The sequence below is a fragment of the Priapulus caudatus genome, unplaced genomic scaffold (genome assembly GCF_000485595.1).
Source record: "Priapulus caudatus unplaced genomic scaffold, Priapulus_caudatus-5.0.1 Scaffold268, whole genome shotgun sequence".
Classification (NCBI taxonomy): Eukaryota; Metazoa; Priapulida; class Priapulimorpha; order Priapulimorphida; family Priapulidae; genus Priapulus; species Priapulus caudatus.
The window spans coordinates 203,234-226,627 of record NW_014577329.1 but is presented as its reverse complement, the minus strand read 5'-3'; the positions used below and the strand labels follow the sequence as shown (position 1 = coordinate 226,627).

The following is a 23,394-nucleotide window of genomic DNA, read 5'->3' as shown; positions in this document are numbered from 1 at the left end:
AAAAGAAGGTATTTTTTTTTTTTTTTTTTTTCTTTTTTTTTTTTTTTTTTTTTTTTTTTTTTAATTTTTTTTTTTTTTTTTTTTTTTTGTTTTTTTTTTTTTTTTTTTATTTTATATTTTTTTTTTTTGGTTTTCTTTTTTTTTTTTATTTTTTTAACTTTTTTTTTTTTTTTTACTTTTTTTTTTTTTTTTTTTTTTTTTTTCTTTTTTTTTTTTTTTTTTTTTCCTTTTTTTTTTTTTTTTTTTTTTTTTTTTTTTTTTTTTTTTTTTTTTTTTCTTTTTTGTGTTTTTTTTATTATTTTTTTTTTTTTTTTTTTTTTTTTTTTTTATTTTTTTTTTTTTTTTTTCTTTTTTTTTTTTTTTTTAATGCTCCTTAAATCGTATAATTTCTATGGAATTCTGTACTGTCAGTAATGTTACATGTAACCTATGCCACTGCAGTGGCTACTGCCAGTGCATGTGTTGGTGTACTGTGTAGTTTTTGCCTGCGTTTAATTTGGTTACAGGTGGCAGCTCTCTATTGCAGCCTGTAGGCTTGCGTAGGGTAAATGGATGAGTGCTTACCTATTCTGTCTTGCAAATAGTTGTTGCTACTACGTATGATGGGAGCTTCCATCTTAATCTGAAGACACTTAAAACGTACGCGCCATCTCGTGGCCAACTTTCATAATGATCCCAACGAACATTCCTTTGAGAAGGTTCCTGATACCATCCCTGTGCATTCCCATCGTTTCGGCGTGTATGTGAACAGCATATTGGAACTAACGGGTTTACTAGAATCCCACCACTCCCACCACAGAGTCACCGCAAGTAGCGTTAGATGAGCGATGTCGCTCCGCGGCACTTGTTAGCTCATCTGACATAGTGAGATGCAGCTTGTAGAATGCGACATAGCGTGCGTCCGTTCGTCTTGTCACAAGTTGGGTACAAATCTAAACGGCTCGACGTACGGTCACGATATTCGGGACGTGGGGGGGGGGAATCCGAAAACGAGGTGAGATGTCAAAACTGGGGGTCAAAGGTCAAGAGTCAAAGGTGTAAAAGAAGGGGAAACATTTCCTCCTTAACTTAAGGTATAGGGAGGAAATGCAGAATTGCGGCACACAAATCTAAACGCGTCGACAGGCTCGTGATAGTCGTGTATAGCCATCATGGTAGGAAAAGGCATCACTGTGCCGAAATTGGAGGTCACAGGTCAAAGGTCAATGGGCACAGGGCAGATTTTAGACATTTTCTGAGGACATGGTCTGACGGAGCGATGAAAAACTTTTTGTTTCAGCGGTGACCTACCATTTTTATGGTTTTATTGAAATAAGGACCATGCGACACCATTGAAACTTTCCGCTGACATGCGAAGAGTAAGTGTCGGACTAACCTTTTGACCCTCAGAAGGAGGGTTAAACATGGATTTGTTTACTGTTAGAAAGAATTTGACTGCTGGTTTGCTAGTAGAATCTAATACATGCCTGGACGTATGAGGCTATATACAATGTCACAGTGAAATTTCAAAAGCTAAATTAGTTGAAGAAGGTTTATGCTCCTTAAATCGTATAATTTCTATGGCATTCTGTACTGTCAGTGCGTTCACATGTAACTTATGCCACTGCAGTAGCCACTGCCAGCGTGCAATGTGGTGGTGATAGTACTGTGTATTTTTGCCTTGCGTTTAATTAGTTACAGGTGCAGCTATCTATTTCAGCCTGTAGGCTCTGCGTAGGTAAATGGATGAGTGCTTACTATTCTGTCTTGCAAATAGTTGTTGCTACTACGTACGATGGGAGCTCCCATCTTTAATCTCAAGACACTTAAACGTACGCGCCATCTCGTGGCAACTTCATAACGATCCCAACGAACATTCCTTCGAGAAGGTTCCTGATACCATCCTGTGCCTTCCACTGTTTCGGCGGCGTATGTGAACACATTTGGGACTAACAGGGTTTACTAGAATCGCCCACTCCACCACAGGAGTCACCGCAGTAGACGTGAGATGAGCGATGTCGCTCCGCGGCACTTGTTTAGCTTATCTGACACAATCAGATGCAGCTTGTAGCATTAGCATCCATCCGTCTGTCCCTTTGTCTGTTCGTCTACCCATCAACACTATGGGCGCAAATCTAAATGGCTTGATATACGTTGTCGATATTCTGGACGTAGGGGGCAATCCAAAAAAACATTGGGATATCGAATCACAGGGGGGGGGGGCAAGGGTTAAAGGCTAGAAAGGGGGAAGGAAGGGGTATTATTCCCCACTTAATTTCCGGTATAGGAGGTTAATCGCAGCAGTATTTATATGTATTTGTACGGTACGTTTGTATTTGTACCTGTTTGAATAATCAGTTTAGTGGTGAGGGCGCCACATGTTTAATTCCCGTGTTTCATAGCGTACCCTTTATATGTAAAGCCTGTTTTGCTTCGCGCGTACACTACTGTCGGTGTCACCGCTACTGTCCCATCGAGCGTCGGCATGCCAAAATGTAAGTTTTTTAGTGCTAACGTTCTACTGCAGTATTATTATAACTTCAGAAAGCATGTGTCATATTCATAGTGTTGACGTAGATGCAGAATAGGTGTACGTTCAATCTGATAGCTAAATTACATTCAATTCGAGTTTATATATTCGCGCGGTTTTCTAAGAGAACAATTACTGTTTACGTAGGATACAGCTGTAGTATGTAGTAAGAACGTATTCTCTGTATTTTCATTTTTAGTTTTTCACTGAATAAACTACTGACAACGAGACCTCCTGCCTTTCGTCTCTATCTGATGACAGTAAAGGAGGAAATGTGTAATTGCGGCACAAATGTAAACGGTTTGGCCTATGCTCTTGATATTGGGTATATATAGCATAATGGTAAAAATCCATAATGGTCACAAAAGCTTGCTGTCACAGGTCAAAGGGCAGTATGACCAAGGACAGATTTTAGACAGTCTCTGAAGACATGGTCTGACGGAGCAAGTGAAATAAAACTCGTTTCAGTGGTGACCAGTTTTTATGGCTTTATTGATAGGGCAATGAAATGCACTTTCCACCAATGTGCAAAGAATAGCTGACTGGTGACCTGTTGACTCTCAAGGGGAAGGCTTAACATTGATGTTACTGACAGGCTTGATGATGGTGTTGTCATTCACGGGACGTAGGGGGAAATCCAAAAATGCATTAGGAGATCGAAATTGGGGGATCAACAAAGGCTAGAAAGGAGGAAGAAAGGGGGAATATTCCCACCTTGACTTAAGGGTAAGGTATAAGACCAGTTTTGGGGAATTTCAATATTGCGGCACAAAAGTAAATGGCTTGACCTATGCTCCTGATATTTGGCAGATAGAGTCATAGGGAGAAAATCCGTCACCTTGGCAAAATTGGAGGTCAAAGGGCAGTGGGGCCAAGGCCAAACTTCAGACATTTTTGGAAGACATGGTTTGACACACAGGCATTTGGAACATTCAATAATAAAATGATGGTAAATAAACACGAACTGTATTTACTACCAAAGTCTTAATGTTTCTATTCTATTCTCTTTCGCCTATACCAGTAACAGTATCCTGTAAATGCAGTTCACACTCTCTCCAAACTCAAGCCTTGATAGAGCACATATACTAAGCAATAAATAACATTCATTGTCTGGGTCTTTTTATAACCCAACGTATCAGGATAATTATTATTACAGACATAATTACAATTTCAGACAAGATATTTTAGGACATTATATTCCATTGCATTACTATAAAAAGCCAGATGCATCACGTGCCATGGACATGCACTATATGGCACGACGTACGCCTTATAGCGAAGAAAGACTGTATAAATTGAAAAAATATGCATTTCACATCAACCACAAGTACTAAACATTCTACGTACGCATGATTGTCTAAAAAAGCATTTTCTTTGTTGATGCTCAGTGTGAAGAGTATCTGTGATTCTACACAAGTTTGTTTTCTACATCTGTATGTATATTATTGTCACACAGAGGGCTGGATGACATCTGTGTGTCAGATCAATCTGGCAAACTGAACTCTTGCGGCACACATAAAAGCAGTTATTTCACCATGTTGCTCCTGAACCACTTAATCAATAACGGCCTCGGCAAGAAGCAGGTGTTGCTAATTACCAATGGGTAATTCACATGAGTGAGCTTAATCTGTGAGCACATGAGCTTAACCTGTGATGCTGGTGGCCTCTTGAGACCAGATTCAGTATAGGAGGAGTGTAGTACATTCACCATGTAGATGACACACGGGCTTTTCAGCATGGGAGTACTAGTGGCAGTGGTTATAACTATGAATGCAGTCCTATATATGGAACTATAGTTCACCATAGCTAACAATGCACTGAGGCAGCAATATGTGTAAACTGGTGGGTAGTATATATCATACTGGGCTTACTCGTAGAGAGCCATGTGTCTCGCCTCGACTGAATACCAACTCTACAGAAAACTTGTCCTTGTAGTGTGACCAAGTCTTTGGTTTATGTGGATTGTCAAGCTCATTCCTTGGTATGAGTAATCTATAAAGAAAAGGATGACGTAGGAGTGTTATGTACAGCTTTATTTTATAACACTAATAAAGGTTCACTTATTGAAAATACGACTGTCACACAAAGCACTAAAAAAAATCCACATTCTTACATACCTTCTACTATCATAGTAAGAATTTTCAACATTTGCCATCTACATCACACTACATATGTATCCAGCATGCATAATGCTTAGAAATCATGTATTGTTTGGCATCATTGCCAATAGCAGGACTCTGCTCTAAGTTAACGAGAAAATTTTGAGAGAAATTATAATTATTACCTGTTTTCAACAAATGAAGTGTGAAACCAAAAGTAGAAGGCGCAGTCGTCATATTCACATGGAACCTTTTTCTGCAAATCAGTATAAATTATTTGCATTAACTCCCATGATTGACACATCATTACTGTCGTCATTGTAATTACAGCTAAATGACGGCAAATAATGGCTGTAGCATGACACGTTAATTATAAACAGCACAGACAAACCACATTTTGCATATATGCACAACACATTCGTCTGCACCTATGTGTCTTTATGAACAGACGCCACAGTGAGAGTACGTGCTTGTGCTGCAGTTGTAACAGCACTTACAGAAAAGGCTATGGACTATAAGGGCGAAAACGTCACTCACAATAGGCAACTAGTTTTTCGTATATCAGTGGAAAGTACACATTAAGGATACACTCAAGCTTTTGCACAGGTATTGCTATTAAAATGAGTGTAAAATTAAATTATTCTGAGTTATAATGACAGAGGTATAGCCATTTATACATCGGCTACTGTGGTCGAAATCCAAACGGAGAAATCAGGATTTTTCTATTTTTCACAATGATTGACAATGATTGTGCGAAATGGGTGAATATATGAAACATCTACTGTTGGTAATTACTGCGACATAGCCATGATTAACTGAAACTACAACAAATTGGTAAATGTTCTGTCCATCTTGAAGATTACCACTTGCAATTTGATGCGAAACGTGCGAACGCTGCGTACTGCACGACGTCACTAAGCTGCATGTCAACAAACCCGGGCCTATATGTGATGTAAGCTATGCAACCAGGTACAACTGCTATTTTCGACTGCGCGGCAATTTTAACTATCACTGGCAGTTGTCGGCTGTAGGCGGGTTAAGGCTGATAGATTCTGGCATAATCTGACGTCACCAGTGTTCAAAGGGCCACGGCTCACTGCGCACATACGTGGGCAATCAAAACGCCCTGAAAGCTAACATATATACATTGATATACCGAGAAATAAGCACTACAGAGGTCGCACCTGGTGTTAGCTACCAAATAAGACTGAAAATAAAAAAATCTATGAAATTTTGCATGAAACCTTAATTGGGTGTATCATTACTGCTCAAAGTAAAAAATTTTACTAAAAAAAATTAAACTATTACAAACACAGAACTGGTAATCAACCTAGAACTGGGTCATCTTGTAGGCTACTCACCACCCTTGACCAGAACATGACCTTCACTTCCTGTGAGAGTGTAGGACACTTGTGGAGGTCAACCTTCACCATGTCTTGCAGTGGAGCGTGCTGTACCTGTAGATGATAAAAACAAAAAATGTAATATTTTGTGAATGCTAGATAGAAGATATGAATACACTACTTAAGTTGATTGAATAAATTCATCGGATCTCTATAATACGCTATATGTTCGGGTTGTAACGTATTCATGTTAATAAAGTTTATCTCAGTTAGATCCAAATTAAGTTAAAAATAACTTACACTAACGAAATCTTCGTCCATCTCTCCGATAGACTTCCTCAGGTGTTTAAATCATCAGACCTGAGGAAGTCTATCGGAAAAATGGACGAAAATTTCGTCAGTATAAGTTATTTTTAACTTAATTTGGATCTAACTGAGATAAACTTTATTAACATGAATACGTTACAACCCAAACATATAGCGTAAAAGTTGTGCTTAAAATAAGCATAAGTATGAAACACATAGATGGTGACATATATGGAAGCCTACGTATTAAACCAGGATATCACGTGTTCTTGATAAACCTTACAAGAGGCTATAGGAATGTACACAAGCATAACAAGTTCTGCTACTTCTGGTACTGATGTAACAAACAACTTTAACGTAGACTGTTTCCATACAAACATACAATAGACGATAGAAAGCACAAAGGCATTGGAGCTATTACAGACAATTACAGTATTATGGGCTCTAGGTAAAAGTAATTTTACACACCTGACAATTTCTGTACATTCCCACATCGCCCTCCAGAACACAGATCTTGTTTGTGTCAAAGATCTTAAAGTAAAGATCACTACCATCGCCGTTTCCTAGACCTGAAGTTTGATCATAATATAATTATATGTGTAATGTAGGAAGCAATGTATAACTCTGATAGTATATCTATTGGGAGTGATCTACAACAAGGTCATTATTACCGCTAGGGTATAAAGAGGGCTATGCTATGACAAATGCATAGTGTTGCACTGACAGCTACGACATTGGAATAGCTACAGAAACCATCTCTTTAACGCACGAAAATGGCCACTGCTTTGATAACTCTAACAATATAATTACATATCTACAGCACTGACCCAATCACTGCTTTGTCACTGACATAAATAACTACAATACTAACATTGCTATATACTAGCTAATATAATCACTCATCTGAAAAACATGCCTTTAACAGCTATGGCATAAAATATACCTACCTGCTATGCCGTGTATAGTGATGGAATCAATCTTGATGAACTTGTCTGGGGGAAGCTGGTGATTATACTTGGTTTTCACCTGTTCGTAATAGCCGACAAACCTGCTCTGACTAGGAGTCTCAACCCCCTGAAACTTCTGACTCATGCTCAGATCTGTACGTCTGAAGCCAAAATAATCCAGACTGTCCTGCAGTAAAAAATAGCCGATACTTGCCTCAGCACATTGCCACAGCTTGTTACTTGCACAGAATCGTTATCATTACTATAGTATACACTTGATCAGTCTTGAAAACATTAGAAATACTTTGGAATTTTATACATATCTAAAAGTGCATTTTCTTTACATTCATGAAAATGCATGCATGCATTCATGCATTTTCAGGACAATTCATTTGCCAGAAAGTACAGTACAGAAATGATGAATACCTAATGATAAAGGATAATATATAAATTCCAAACTCGCAAAAATCCGTTTGAAAATCCACTTGGAAATTTTAAATGCAAATGCAACTAATCCTATCTGTCAATGGCAAAATGCCTGGATACTGAGAAAATGGGAAAGCCTGACAAGCTTACTAAGCTTCACTAAGCTCTTGATCTGCATTAATTTCTTTCAAGATACGAGGTGATGAATGAGTTAAATGCCCTTTGAGTAGTACTGACATCATATAGCGGGGGAGGAATCAGGATGCACAATAGCAATGCAAAAAGACAACCATAAATCGCGCATGGCCAATCCAGAGCCACACATAGTGTGCCAACTGACAGATGCAAAGAGGGCAACTGATTCAATGAGGGTACTTAATTTGTTTACATAAATAATTAAGTTAAATATTAGTTTAACTTCAGGTTGAATCTAGCCTTAATTGCTTTGGGGCTTGTTAACGTGTAAATGTATAAGCTATTCACCGCAGCATTCTTGAATTTTTTTATTTGAGAAAATATTATTTATTTCAGATATATTTTCAGCCGATATGAGTTTTTTGAATGACAAAGCTTTACCTGAATGCAAGCATATATGTTACTAGCAATATAGCTATACCTGTGCCTCTTCAAATAGGCCACTCTGCACCAACCACACACAGATCATGGTACCTGTGCGACCTTTCCCCCCCTTGCAGTGCACTGCAATCACATTGGCTGGATCAGCATTGATAAAGTCGCTCACACTTTGCACATACTTCAACATGTCACTGCAAAAGAATTATAATGCTCGTTCAACGTATTTCACCCAACCTGAAGCCACAAGCATAGCAAAATGTAATAAAATGAAATTTTAATAATAAAAAGGCTTCAATTAATTGGGCTTTCCTGAAAAAAGAAACTGAATAATTATTAATGCATTTCAGAAATTGTAAATAAAGAGTACCTAGATATAAATTGATAAACTGATAAATTTAATAAACTGCCAAGGTAATGACAAAAAGGATTACTACTATTACCGATTAAGCAAGCATATTCCACCAATTGATCTACTTTGAGAAACATGTTAATTTAGCCATTTATTTTTGCAGGAATTGTAAAGTAGGACCGGAAATAAAAAGATCACGTTTCAATAATGAAGACGAGATATACAGGATAAGGATACTGAATACCCATGATGTAAAATTAGAAGTGGATCCATATGTAGCATAAATACTAGCAAGATTCTGAACCACTTTAATTTTACCTGAGCTTTGGAACGTTATGGTCATCTATCATAACTCTTTCCACGCGTCCATGGAACTTACTCACATCGTAAGTTCTTTCACCTGTATTATGGACATATACCTGTCACTGTATGCTGTATTAAGAATTAACTAAATAGTGGTTCTGAATTGTAAAAGAATGACAAAACTAGCTAGAGAACTAGAACTATAGATGAAGTAGCTAGATAGATGAATTTTATTAATACTTACTGCATAAGTTATAAATCATGTAGTGATCTTTGTGCTTTGAGTTCAAAAACCGGGCTACCTCCTGCAACATAATAAAGCACCATCGACTGATAGAAAAATGAATAGGCTCAGTTATTGCTATGCCTATTGCTCTATTGTGAAATGTTTACAGGCAAATCCTGCAGGGGTTTCAAATAAATACCAAGAATGTAGATTTTAGTGGCAGCTTTATGTTAGACAATAACTTTTGTAGTTTTAAATCGCAACTCTGAAGTCTGGGAACTTGTAATATCAAATGTTTACATACGATATTCCATCTTGGAATCATTCTGACAGCAATGAAAATTATGTTTTCACACGATAATTGATTGATTCTTACCCCAATTGGATTTCTGTAGAGAGCCATTTTGCCCGTTGATGGAAATGACATGGCAATGACACGATCTGTGAGTAGAACATGTAGAATACGTTAGAAAATTAACATTGCTTGCCTTACAAAAGACTGGAAACTAGATCATTTATTATCACATTTTTGCAGTAAATGTTAGGAGTGTTTGTCAATGTTATTAATCCCCTTGAGGTATGTAGCATTGTTCACTCATCAATTTCAATTCCTGCACAAATTATGAACACAATTTAAATTAAATCACCTAAATATCGAGTTTATAATATTCCCATCAAGAGTTGTCATTTTCTAAGGTGCTGCATAGATTTGTAGGCATCCGTAGCAAATTTAACGAGTTAAGTTAGTACCTGTAACATAGGTAAGGTCAAGGTCAAACCCATCCTGTCGGTAGCGCCGCTTGTTTTCAGATATCATGCGCCGTGCAGCTGCGATTGTCTGCTCTTTCTCAGAGAACAGTCTTAGGAATCGAACAACTCGAATAAGTCGACCGATGACCACAAGTCTGCAAGGAAACACCAATGCATTAATCCCGAGGAGTGTGAGACCTGGTGTTGACCACCTCGGTACATATATACCTCACCACCAGCAATAGTGGTGCATAGTATGAAATAAACTAGCATCATTACAAACACCACTCTCTAACTTCAGTGACACTCTAAGACTAAACTTCTCGGAATCTGTGATACACGATAATTTAATGACTGAAGAGTGATTCCATAAGATACGTATTTTTTTCTAATGCAGAGTGAATTCTTACATGAGCAGTTTTCCAAAAACAAAACAATAGACAGAATAACGGTATAAAGAATTCTGAAAATTGACGATTGTGCTCCTGAAATTGAATCAATTGATCACAATCACTGGATGTTATATATAAATGAGTTAACATATATGGGTGCACAAGATTAGGCCAGGCACAGCGATAGTTAAAACTACAATTGGCCATGCAATAAGTACAAATTGAGCTTGTGCAGCATTTCGCATTTCCATGATCATAATACGTGATATATAATATATATTCCGTGATAATAATATCCTGACCATGGTCAACCAAGGGTCACAAGGGTGTCGTGCATTCCTAAATCTGTGAAATTCTATCATCTTAAGTCCAAACATCGTTTCACATAGTTTTTTAATCTGCTCTGGTCAAAATTTACTGCGATCAAACACCCACTTCAATGAAATTCATTTAATAACTCTTACAATTCAATTCTCGTGAAATGTTTTGATCTCCCCCCCACCCCGCCACACCCACACATACAGATCTTAGTTGAATGCCTCTAGAAAATTCAGTGACTTGCCAAGTACATGACAGCACTGTAAGTAAACAGTTACATTCATCAGACGCCTTCAGACATCGCTGCAAACGTAATGGATGGCAGGCGAGATCTATCTGTGGACGGGTACGCAGATATTTGTGAAACCACGTGTGATTTGCTTCGTGTATTGAGAGTGCACGCACACCTGACGCTAAACAGCCACGCTACATGGCAGAGCGCACACTCTATCAAATTAAAAAGACTCCCTGGTAAACCAGTGGGCTACATGGCAGAGCGCACACTCTATCAAATTAAAAAGACTCCCTGATGAACCAGTGGGGACAGGGGGCATGGAACAGTCCATTGATTTATAATAGCTAGAATAACTTTCGAGTATGTGCGCACATTGCAAGAGATAAATCTATTCATCGTAAATATCATGGGACGCCATGCGGCTTCGCTATGCACACGCGATTATTCATGTCAGCATGCATTATTTAAAGGAAGATGGAGCGACAATCTGAACGAGCAGCAAGTCCGACGCACGTATTAATGCCATGCTGTAGAAAACCTCGTGGAGACATTCATACAGTTTCATTCTCATCAGGTTAATTCCTACCTGGATTCACTGGTAATGCAATGCTACACGTACACCAACAAATGGAAAATATACAAACGTGCCTTTCTGGTAGACGAGGTGAGAAATCATTACATGCAGAAAACGTGCACATGCATGTGAAGCGTGATTGAATATAGGAAATAGTTTTCATCAACGAGATGAATGCTAGAGCTTCATACGGTACCTGCCAATGAACTTCCCCTCCTCAGCATTCCTGGTACCATGCAAGGGTAAATGAGACCACACGCATATATAAATCCCTCGCAACGGTTACACAAGTTTAGGAATTGTATGAAAACATACAAGTCCCCCCCCCCTCTCTTTCTCGCTCTCTCTCTCTCTCTGTCTGTCTCTATCTCTGTATCTGTCCCTGTTGCTCCCCTCTCTCTCCATCTCTCTTTGTCTCTCTCCCACATTCTCTCCCTCTCGCTGTCTCCCTTCCTCCATCCCTTCCATCTTACTTCCTCCCCTCTCCCTCTGTCCCTCTCTCACACACACTCTCTCTCTCTCTCTAGCTGTCTATTGCTCTCTCCTACTCTTGCTCACAGCATTTCTTGTGTATCCTTAGATATGATTGTGAGGTTACAAGGTTCTCGCTCTAGTTTACTTCTCATTTTCAGCAGTAAACTGCAGTCGTGTTCTAATCAAAATGTCATTACCCGTAAACGTTACACTTTTATAATATGAAATGGGATCAGGTTTGGGACCACTTAAGCTGTGCTACATTTGCTCTGTGTAGGGATGCAGTAAGGGCACACCATAATCCAACACAGGCACTTGGAGCATTTCAATAAAATATAATGCTAAATAAATATGAAATCTATTTACTACCAAAGTCTTAATGTTTCTCTACTCTCCTTCACCTATTATTGCCGACAAGCCGTGCTGCAAATGCTCCAGCCAAACCGCACGCACGCTGCTGCGCTGCTGCATACTATGCAAACTTACACATAAATATAGTGTTATATTAATTTATTATTATTTGTATTTATTTAGCATTATATTTTATTGAAACGCTCCAAGTGCATGTGGTCCAACACTACACTTCGCACGTATACACACTGGCTTGCATAACCACAAGGGTTCGTAGAATGTAGTAAAGGTATATGCCCTGCCAACTATCGCAAAATGTACACTGTGTACGATACCACATCTAGGATGGATGTAAAATTAATAATAACCTATTGCAGTCATTTCTGGTGAGCACTATAAAATATACTGCACTATGTACAGTAAAATGGGTGACAAACGCAAGGCACGTACCTTTCACTATTTCTACAATAAATGCCAAGAAGACAAACACAATATGAATATGTGATTCCCATACATATAGGCGTGCAGTGTAAGGATGTGCTGTTATGTTCCTAAAGGTTACCAGGACTAGTGTGTAAACGAGTTACTCAGATGATCTCTAAGTCTCTAATAGATCATTCCATGTCAGGCAAGACCAAAAGGAAGCAACAGCTATTCACCTGGTGGTGCGATCAGTAAGAAGCAGGTCTTCATCAATCATACTGTCGATGAATTAATGATAAAAAACTTTACTCCTAATGTTTAACTAAAAGACCATCGGTGTCAACACGTGTAGAGTCAAACATGTGTTGGCAGACAGTTCCATCAAATAGATGCTTATCTATAAAGGACACTTTTATCATTCACTAAAATCGCAGTTATATGGTGAATCTACATCTAAACGACACCTGCCTATAATTTATAAAGAACAAATTTGAGGTGTCCATTAATTGATGTTTATAATATATAGGTTTGACTGTAACTAAAAATATGGATTATAAGAGACATTAAGTGTTCTGGCTCAAGAGTGATCATTTCACTTAAAATAAACGTTTATTGAAGAGAAAGGAGAAAGTTGGCAAACTATAGAACAGTTTTGCTTGAAAATACAACCAATTGAACACATTCGCAAAATAGCATTCTCCATGTAATATCCTCCACCATTATCACTATCTCACAAAACAAAAACTCTTCCCACTCTTACAGAACTCATTGCAAGGCTATATTTACTTACTGTAGGAAACGTGTGCTGTTCTCTAACGCCAGGTAGACAATGCTGATGATGAAAGTCACCAACGTAACAACCAAGTCGACTACATTATACCACTCCTTGAAAAAATTCTTCCTGCAATAGAAGATGAGGTATTGAAATGCAGCAGAGTAGAGCACACCGCCACGTTCACGTTGAATTAAAATTATTCTGAACTAATTAGAGCCAGCCGGTGCCTAATATAACCGATATGTGACACACTTCTTAATGTGAACCCTAAGAATAACTAAGAATACAAAATAGAAAACGTAAAATGTTCAGGGAAATCACGGCAGGAAATTTCATTTTGAAAAAAATCAACTGTAAATTAAATTAAATTTACGTTAATGAAACAGGGTTTAGTATTTATTAAGGCCACATGGCAATGTTTATTTCTAGAAAAAAATTGCTATTTGCGTATTACGGCTCATCGTGCGTGCGTGCATTTTTTAGTTTTTGGTTGGGCCTATAAAAACTTTAATTAGCCTAACGAGCAACATCTGTGAGAGTGGCAGGCCTGTTAGTGTCACAGGGGGGACTTCTTCAGAGTAGCATCAATGATGTTTGCGTGCGTGCCATGTTTGACGACAGGACGAATTTGGCGGAAGTCACCACAAAATAAAGTCACCAAATGGGTGTGAATTGGCAGTCATGCCCTGCAATGTGTGGTTAATGGCTTCATATTGAGATTTGTGGGTCATGGGAGATTCTTCAACAATGATAGCAACGGGTGTTGTTGAACAAGCTTGCTGGGAAATAAGATATGTAATGTATATCAGGGGTTAATAATGACTATAACTGGCAATTGGTCATTATTCAACCCCTGATAGATATATATATATACACATATGTACAAGAGCAGATAATACACATCTGTATATTATCCTGTGTATTATCTGCTCTTGATATGTAGCATAGCTTACCCCTTGCCAATGATGCGGAGGGTGATTTCGACCATGAAGATGCTAACGAGCACGAGCGAAATGGTACCGAACGTGCGATGCAGGTTGTCGTTGCCGAGAGCGATGTCGATGACGACGATGATGATGTCGACAGCAACCAGCAACAAACTTGTGACGCGTACAGCGAAATGGTCGACAAACTTTGCAATTTCTGCTCGAATGTTCCTGCACAGAGTTTTAAAGTAACCATGTAACAGTTTTACAGTTATTTACTTAAAATCTTTTATTCATTATTTATTTTTTTACTTTCACTAATTTCATTTATGTTAATATATTAAACTTTGAACACAACTAGCTTTTTCGGTTGGACTCGAGCTGCTATATTATCCAATCAAAAAATAAAATCCTATCTTGTCTTTAGGCACAGCATTTTTCACAAAATATCCTTCAATTAATGTTTTCCGCTATTGTGCACTAAAATAATTGTTTATGCATGCCTCCAGAAGGTCTCATAAAATCTAAGTGATTAGCACCAAATCTGTTCATAAAATCCGATTTGCAAGAAAAGTGAAACAATATCGCCAGGGACTATTTTAAACGACACTGGCCATTATTTGACAGTCCAGGAATAGTAAAGACTATACTATCACACACACGAACCCATGCACGCACGCACACACACGCACACACGCACGCACGCACGCACACACGCACGCACACACACGCACGCACGCACGCACGCACGCACGCACACACACGCACGCACGCACATATATTATGTTGACCTCTCTTCATTTACACTTTCCTTTAAAGTATATTGAAACAGAGAGATGATAAAGGAAATGATGCTTGAAGGTTACAGTCAGCAGTGTTACAATAATAAATAATGAACCCAATTAGATCTATAGTCTAATCTATAATTAACCTACAATACATCCAAGAAGAGAAGTCGGGACTTGTGTACATACACTGCTGATAACAATACCGCACATAAAATGTGTCTGAAATCACGACCCCAATGTGTACGAAGCCCGTTTCCCTGCATACGATTTGATTCAGTTAAATTCACGATTTTAGGGATCATTCACACCAGAGCTACGCTCATCACGATCGCCCCACGCTCCAATTTGCCCGAGCGTGGTGAGCGTGGTTGAGAGCGTGGCCAATTGGGCCCCAGCCGGGCCCAGCGCCGATACTACGATCTAATTACGTCGATACTACGATCTAAGTGCGTCTTTACCCCGATCTCATTGCGCTCAACAAGCTTTCACCACGCTCAACACCACGCCCGCATCACGTAGCACTAGGCTCACTGCGTCTTTATTGCGACCTATCAGATCGCATTGCTCACCGCGCCTCAATGTGCACATAGCTTTAGTCAAGGCGCCGGACTGCGCTGGCAAGGTCATAGTATCCGCGCAGGTTCTATCATCATCAGTTCATTCTGCGTGCTGTCAGATTAACATCAGATATTAAGTCAACATTTCACTAAATCAGTATTACATCAAGATTATTTTCTCGGACACAACTATTTGCGCAAAAGAAGCGGGAGAGGCGTGGAGGGGGAAGGCGAGCAAAGAACCCAAGAGCGTTGCATGGGGAGTCCGTTATTCATTCAGTGTTGCCTGGAATCAGAGCCTGAGCAGCCTAAGAATATTACCCTGCCTTCCAGCCACGCAGGCCATGAGGTGACGTAGCACCGGGCGTTGTAGTATCAAGCAAGCCAGTGTTTTGTCGAAAGGGCAAGACGAATAAGTTCTAAGTTTCTTACGAGGATGAGGAAGCAGGCATGGTTGGATTGGGCTGTGCAGAAACACTGGTGCTTCGTAACAAGAAGATGAAGGCTCAATGACATGGACGAGAAAGAATTTCTTTGGGAGAGAAGGGGCAGGCCGAACTTGGGGAAAGATGTAGCGAGCTCACTCTGGTACCAGCAGGCTCGCACCCGCGTTGGGACGTCTGAAGAAAAAGAAATCTGGCAGGAGATGTGGAGATGACAGAGCAAGATCTTCGTTGGGTCTTCTATTTTCCTTTCTCTGTCCTCTAGCATGATGAGGGCTGGCAATTAAGTAATTTCGAGTTGTCCTTCTACGAGAAAATGGCATGGGTGTGTTGTTTATCCATAGTGGACACTGAACTTGGTGGGGTGGCCAGGTAGCACCCAATTTAGTACCTCAGGTTGGCAGGAGTGATTCTGAGGGTTGTATTGACGCACTGACACGTATGCGAACGGCCACACGGCGTGGTTGAGCGCGTGGCGAGTTACCTGTAGTTACGACAGTCGGAGCTTGTAGGAGACCCTTTAGCAAGAGCCGTGATCTGGTCGCAGAGGACATTCATGGAGTTAGTAACAGTGTGTATGAAAACGTAGTTTGACATTCGTGTGGAACGGGGCGCATTTTTCACGACCGACACGCTTGCGATCGACAGTTAAGTTTACCAAGCTCGAGTTGTGGGGTATACGCCTTCCACGTTCTAATATGCCGGCACTGCGCTGTATTTCCGCCAAGCGCCGCACCCGATTATTTTTGAATATTTGTTCAAGTTTGCCAGCTCTCCGCTCTCCACGTCATGGTGACTGCACCGCTCGATCGCCGATCGCGTCGTCATTATACGTTATCTTGCGTTTAACGTTTCATCACGTCTTAGAGCGTGTCGAGGTGGTGCGATCGGCGCCTGGTGTGAATGGGGGTATTAGACGTGCCAGAGTTTAGAGCGAATGGCAAAAGGCATTGATTAGGGCAGGCAATTGCAAAGAATCTAGTTCTGAGCCAGTTGTCTGTATGGGCCTGAGCTTCTTTATATAATGGAAAACAATATGTTACAACATTAAACGAGAATCCTGACTCTTATGTAGCCACTTATTAATTACCTTCTCGTTCTCACTAGTGTTCTCTTACGACGCAAAACAGTGTTAGGCCTGTCGCCAGTTGGTCGGGTAATCTTGCTACTATCATTTGCTCACCAGTATGTCTCTGGAGAGGGCTGGAGGCTGCTTTATATTATTCAGGATAACGCAGGTACCTTCCAGATACTCTGGGTGGTTGAATTATAGTTAGATAGATGTAGCCCGACCACTGGGGCGACCAGGCTTACCCTGTTTGCTCGTAGGAGAACACGGTGTGAGAAGCGAGAGGTTAATTTATAGTGGCTGATAGATGTAGTGATTTCTGTTAATGGGTTGTTCTATTGTTGTCTTGATATTAAGGGCAAGCGTCATCGTCGTTTGTCAATTGCGCTGCCCTTATCAATGCTTTTGCGAGTGATAATCAGTTATTGATATGACTCACTGGTGATTATCAGCATTCATCTCATAAGTCGCTGTAATAGCAGTAATAGATTTTAATGTTGCTATCATCCCGGCTTATTAATCCTAATCACAATCATGAGGATAACTATTAGCTTTCTCGGCTAGCATTCGTGTGGCTGTGGTCAGTGTAGAGTTGATTTGGTAGGAACTTAATGTAAGATACACAGCACTTTATGAGACGTGTTAGAGAAACATGTGTGTTCATTGCATTTTTAAAACCTTAAGACATTTACAATTTCGTTTTGTAAGATATCGTTTTTTTCGCACGGTTCATTTTTGCTGTTTCTAGTAGTGAATCACAATTTTTTATAAACTATAGATGGCTGAGTCTCTAGGCAGACACGGGATTGGCAAACCAATTTCATGTGTGCAAACGCATTTGGTTATTGATCAGGCTGACTGGAACTCATTGGATTGTTTCCGTGGGGAGGAAGAAGCATGTCTCGTATTCCTGTTCTATAGAATATAATAATAATCGGGATATAAATCTTTCGTATACTTCTTTAGCGATACTAGTTTTGGTAAGTACAGAAAACTGTTATGGGTTGCATAAGGTTGTAATCTGGCAGCATTGTTTGCTTCTGGGATGTAGTGTGACGTACAATACCTTAATATAACATACTATCAGTAAGTAGATAATAGGGAATTATTTCCCTCTTTATCTACTTCTGATACTTATGTGCAGAATGAACAGATGACGTGTACTACGACTTTCTTCCCTCGATCTGATATGCAGAGCCCGGCGGTGCATGCGATAGACGACGTTTAGCGCTATTTACGGGAAAATTAAGTTCACTGGTATAGAAATAGCAGTTTAGTTAGAAAATCGTACAGTAGGGATTTGGACTTAGATTTATCTGAACATTGTTGGATTCTGAGCATCTTGACAAAACAGACTGCGTTATATACCTAAGTGACGTGCCAGGCATGATTTATGCTCATAAGATTAGAACCATATTCGTTGTTGCCTTCTCATGTTGGACAACGTATCTGATACCCTACCACAACACACTATATGCGTTCTGTCTTGTACGGCGCTTGCTTGACTTTTACTATTTTTCGTGGCTTAGAAGTACAGATGCACATGCAGTCCTTTTCTTTCAAAGGAATTTTCAGCTTCGCACCAGCTTTGTATGTCCACTCGTGAACACGATGAACATATCTCAAACCCATCACTCCCATCAGTTTCGCTTCAGCAAATGAGACCCGTGAGGTCATCGTTCAACCTACATCTGTCATGCTAGCGACAAGATCCCAGTTTCTGTTGAAGTAAAGCGCTATGCCATTTCACCTTTCTTCTGGCCATTCCAAAGATTGATTCGTGGATGATTTATAGTTGTTAAGTTCATTATTCGCCTATATGATTATCGTGTAACCATCGGAGTATGTAGTGCTTGTTCTGACACGGTAGAGCTATAGTTACGATGACCGTAACGATTCTGCATGTACAGCTATGTTGTTAGCGCTGTGGATCCATTATCCATTCATATGCGCTATTTTCCATCATTATATTCCATTTGGGAGTTTACTGGGAAAACACGGGTCCAGCATTTGTCCATTATCGAATTTGTACGGTTATGGACACTTGGCTGCAGCGGCTCTATGTCTCCCTGAGTATGCCGGAACGTACCTAGTACGGTTCCGGTATATCCGTGTACCGGAACGTACCCTTGGTATATCTACACTGCGGACCGTACCCCGGGGGGGTTCACTGACTCACTTTTATGCCCGGTATTACCCCATGTGCGATTCCAAATTTGCGGGTTAGGGGGGGTGTTTTTCAATTCTAGCGGGCCCGCCGCTGGAGCAAATAGGCCCCCTTTACAAAGCTAATCCGCTTAATGCCCTCGGGATCTGTTCAGTCAAGCACCGCGCCCGAGTAGATCCCCCTCATTGGTCCCTCCTTCCTCACTCTTGCCCTCCACTTGTCATGCAAGACCTCGCATTAGGGGGTAGGGGTCGTGTGGACTTTTTATTTGTGTATGCAATAGGGGTGGGGATTTTTCAGTTGTGTTTTTGCAATAGGGGGTGGTATTCTTCAATTTGTGTCTGCAATAGGGGGTTGGTTTCCAATGTGCATGTTCGCATAGGATAGGGGCCTATTATTTTTTAGTTGAGACGCCGCACAGGGGTAATACGGCATTATAGTGACTCCCCCCGGGACCGTACCTGCCTACTCCACTAACGAGTCTAGGGAGTCGCTACGCCTACTCCCTAACGCCTACTATATCAGATTAGTTACCAGGGTACGTTCAGTTACCGGGACGCGACCCTGGAGTAAGTGTCTGGCAGTTGAGCACAGCTACAGGGAGATAGACCTATCAGCACATAAACTGACATAATTTTGCTCGTACGGGGATTTTTCAAATGATCACTGTGCTTTTCTAGCAAAAGTGGGAGTTATATCACTGGTAATAAATTATGTAAAATGTGCAGGCAGCGCAAATGTTCAGGCTACAGTTTTGGAAAGTACGCTTAATCGTTATACATTTCCCTTCCTGGTCCAGGTATCTTCATGTTACCGCTAGTAAATCTTACTTCCTATTAATTACGGCGCGCTTTACCATAATTTAAATATCAATTCCTGCATTCTTTTCTATTTCTACTCTTTGCGTTTTTTTTCTTCTGTGTAACTTTGTTCTGCTTCCCGAATCGGTACTCCTGGTCCTCACACTTTCCTGCACCATTCTTTAATTCATCAACAGTGGCGTAGCTAGGATTTTCCAGCGGTGGGGTGGGGGGCATGCGGGGCGCCTTAATTTTCGTCAAGGGGTGGCACAATTATATACTTTTCTTTGTATATTGTGTCTAACGGCATTGGTTTTTAATTTCAATTTTTTTTTTATCAAGCAATGAATTATATCAGCTGGGGGCTCGGGGCACCTGTCTGGGGGCACAGAAAGATTATTGTGGGGGGGCTTGTGCCCCCATGGCCCCGTAGCTACGACCCTGACATCGCACCTCTTCCTTCTGACATTGTCCTTCTGCTTCACGTCCACTCACACCACTTCCTCCCCCTCCGCCTTTCACCACGTAAACTCCCCATTTCTCTCCGTCTCTCAATTTCCTGCACCTGCCTTTCTCACTCCCTCCCTCTTTCCATCTTTTCCCTATACTTCCCCTTTGCACTCCGTCATCCCTCCCCTATCCCTTGACTCACCCTCCACCTGGTTAGTACCTCGCAACTAACTTTATGCATGAATATGTAACTTACCACATGTGACAGGGGTCTAACCCTGTGAATCCAATGCAGATGTTTCCGCAGTGTGTGTGTAATGGCGTGCTTCGAAGGGCCGAGCGTTATCAGTGTGCGTATCCAGAAAAGGATGAAAGCGGGGGGAGTGGGTGGAGGTGAGGGCGGGGGGCAGAAATGCTACCAAATGTACATGTACCCCACCCCGTGTGTCGTGCGTGCCCGGGTGCTAGGGTGGGGGGATGGTCCAGGAGTTTTGAAATATTTAATGCTTTTCCTGCAATCTGAGGCTACTGTGAGGGCCATATTCTGATGTCTGTGACACTATCTCAACCCTAGAACTCACCCTACGAACTTAGGATTGTAAAACACTCTTCATTGATTTTTTTCTGGGCCTGAAATGGCGAGGGGGGGTGGCGATACGGCCGGGCTCGCCTATTGCGTGAGATACGCCATGATATAGAGGTGTTCTTTGGCCCCCAAGAAATTGTGGATTTTCGGGGTGTTATCTGGTGGATTCTGCAGTGACGATTTTGCACTTTTAACCATCCAATACCCTATTTTTTAATAATATTTAGTTGCCAATAAAATTAACATGAAGTGGTATTTTCAGGAATTTGAGAAGAAGAAATGGCTCCATTATTATAGGTTATCCTTTATTGGCAAAATTACTGATACTTCAAGGGTATACTATGTAGTTCAAAGTAATTTTTTATTGGAAAATGCTAGGTAACCGCAAATTTTCTGTTTAAAAGTCGGGGTTTTTTGGTTGCGCGCGTGAGCAAAACGGGTGGACGCCTATTTCCCACGTGTTAATCTGATTAGGGACAAACTACGGTGTAACATGTGTTTTGCAGGCGTTGATGAATTAGTAGATTGAGGCTGGGCTTGGCAGTTGTTTTTGGTAGTGGTCTGTGTAGACCATGCGCTAAATCCCGGTGGCGTGATGGCGGGGATGATCCCCCCGCTCTTGAGGAGGGAAGGGATGCCTGTACCAATATCCCCCGTAGGATTTAAAAAAAACCTCCTTTCTTCCGTGCCCACTTGTGAAAGTTCAGCTTAACTATGATATTGGAGACATGGGCCAGACCTAATCATTTTCAATTACTGCGGGGGTGTACAGGGGGAGGGTCCAGGGGTGTCCGATCCCCCACCTGCTCGCGCAGAAACGATCTGAGGGGGTCTTAATTTCAAAAAATTTAGGGAGGCCCACAACCCCTTTTGCGTGATCATCCCCCACTCTACGGTCTGGATTTCGCCCTGGTGTTGACGGATGCGTCGGGCAGCCTGTGCGGTTGGATTTGCATGTTATGGAGAGAATGGTAAACGTGTTTTAGGGTGGGCGTATTCTAGGTCATTGTGATAATTGGGGGTAGAACGCGGGTTGGGGAACGTTTACATGCTGGTTAATTGTGCTGCTCAGAATGAGGGGTTTTTGGGGTTAATATATAGGACAGCGATGTAGGAGTCAGAGGCTTGAGTTGTGGAGACGGGATGTAGTGGTTTAAATGAGGATTTTACGATATTGGGATATGGCTAAGCGCATACGCCGTACGTTACACTAAAAAACGCTAAGAGTGAGAGTAAATGCAACAGGCGCCTGTCTGACTAGGCTGTTTCCATTTACGGAGACAGCCATATACGCAAATGCATAGAACACATTTAACCTGAGATTGTAGGGGGTGCGGTGCAAAGCTAAGGTAATGGCGAAAAGCCTATGAGTGTGTGTTTCCTTCTGGAAACGACTTGGGCAGTGAGTGGTATTGAATCCAACTTGTGCATATCTGCATGCCAGCCATTGCGTGGAGACCACGTGTCATAGGCAACAGCTTGAAAAAAAAACAATGCGTCCACGCAAACAATTCAGTGCAATTTTTTACGGTGCAACTGAAATGAGGAATATAACCCTGCGGCTGCGGAATGCGGAAATTAAGCCTAGAAATCGTACAGAATGCGGAATGGTTGGAGACCCTGCTACACAATGCATTCTTACCCATGAGGCATTGCATCTACGCCATGTCTTGCAGATTGAATCAACAATGAAATCCATGAAGCTATGAATAATAAAATCTAATTGTTTTAATCACTTTGGACTCAAGATATTTCACTTCCTATATCTTACCTCCAGCAAGAAAGGTGTTCGTCCTCCAGGAAGTCGTCAGCTCGCAGCCCATACTCCACATGGATCGTTCCATCGGGCGACTGCGGTTCGCTAACAGTGACGTCACACTGCTTCTCATCCTCAAACTGCGCATACGTCACACGCACCATGTTGGAGTCAAGCGTTAGGAGACTGTCGCTCCTAGAATTGCAAACACGCGCGATTTTATTTATCATACATGCGCGTATGTTTCGATATGTTTGTGTGTGTTTTAATACGGGGAGTTCTTGTTGTTCACCGATGATGCATATTTTATAAAATCAACAACAAGTGCCGCAGAGTGACAGCGCTCAACTGACGTGTACTGTAGCCAGGTATTCTTCTGATTAACTCACTGGCAACCGAATCAAGTGCGCCCTCCTGCCATCGCGTTCGCGCTCAGAGCATATATATACTACTAATACAAATCTAAAATCTATGAT

At 40.9% G+C, this 23,394-nt stretch overlaps 1 protein-coding gene across 5 annotated transcripts in view; it reads right to left on the bottom strand.

Moving 5' to 3' along the window:
• Positions 1–2,011: 2,011 nt before the first annotated feature.
• The window catches only part of LOC106808331 (phosphatidylinositol 3,4,5-trisphosphate 3-phosphatase TPTE2-like), a 50,722-nt gene continuing 29,339 nt past the window's right edge, over positions 2,012–23,394 (bottom strand). For 3 of the 5 annotated variants that reach the window (XM_014811010.1, XM_014811011.1, XM_014811007.1), the window contains exons 2-15: positions 22,934–23,113; positions 14,330–14,533; positions 13,392–13,502; positions 12,838–12,879; positions 9,835–9,989; positions 9,461–9,525; positions 9,103–9,163; positions 8,874–8,955; positions 8,247–8,397; positions 7,205–7,391; positions 6,726–6,826; positions 5,970–6,065; positions 4,794–4,864; positions 2,012–4,501 (exon numbers count right to left, since the gene is read on the bottom strand). In XM_014811010.1, the coding sequence (XP_014666496.1) occupies positions 4,366–4,501; positions 4,794–4,864; positions 5,970–6,065; positions 6,726–6,826; positions 7,205–7,391; positions 8,247–8,397; positions 8,874–8,955; positions 9,103–9,163; positions 9,461–9,525; positions 9,835–9,989; positions 12,838–12,879; positions 13,392–13,502; positions 14,330–14,533; positions 22,934–23,082 (1,611 nt within the window). In that variant the 5' untranslated portion in view covers positions 23,083–23,113 and the 3' untranslated portion in view covers positions 2,012–4,365. The remainder of the gene's footprint in view (positions 4,502–4,793; positions 4,865–5,969; positions 6,066–6,725; positions 6,827–7,204; positions 7,392–8,246; positions 8,398–8,873; positions 8,956–9,102; positions 9,164–9,460; positions 9,526–9,834; positions 9,990–12,837; positions 12,880–13,391; positions 13,503–14,329; positions 14,534–22,933; positions 23,114–23,394) is intronic. The other 2 variants (XR_001393765.1, XM_014811009.1) reach the window with 2 other exon arrangements.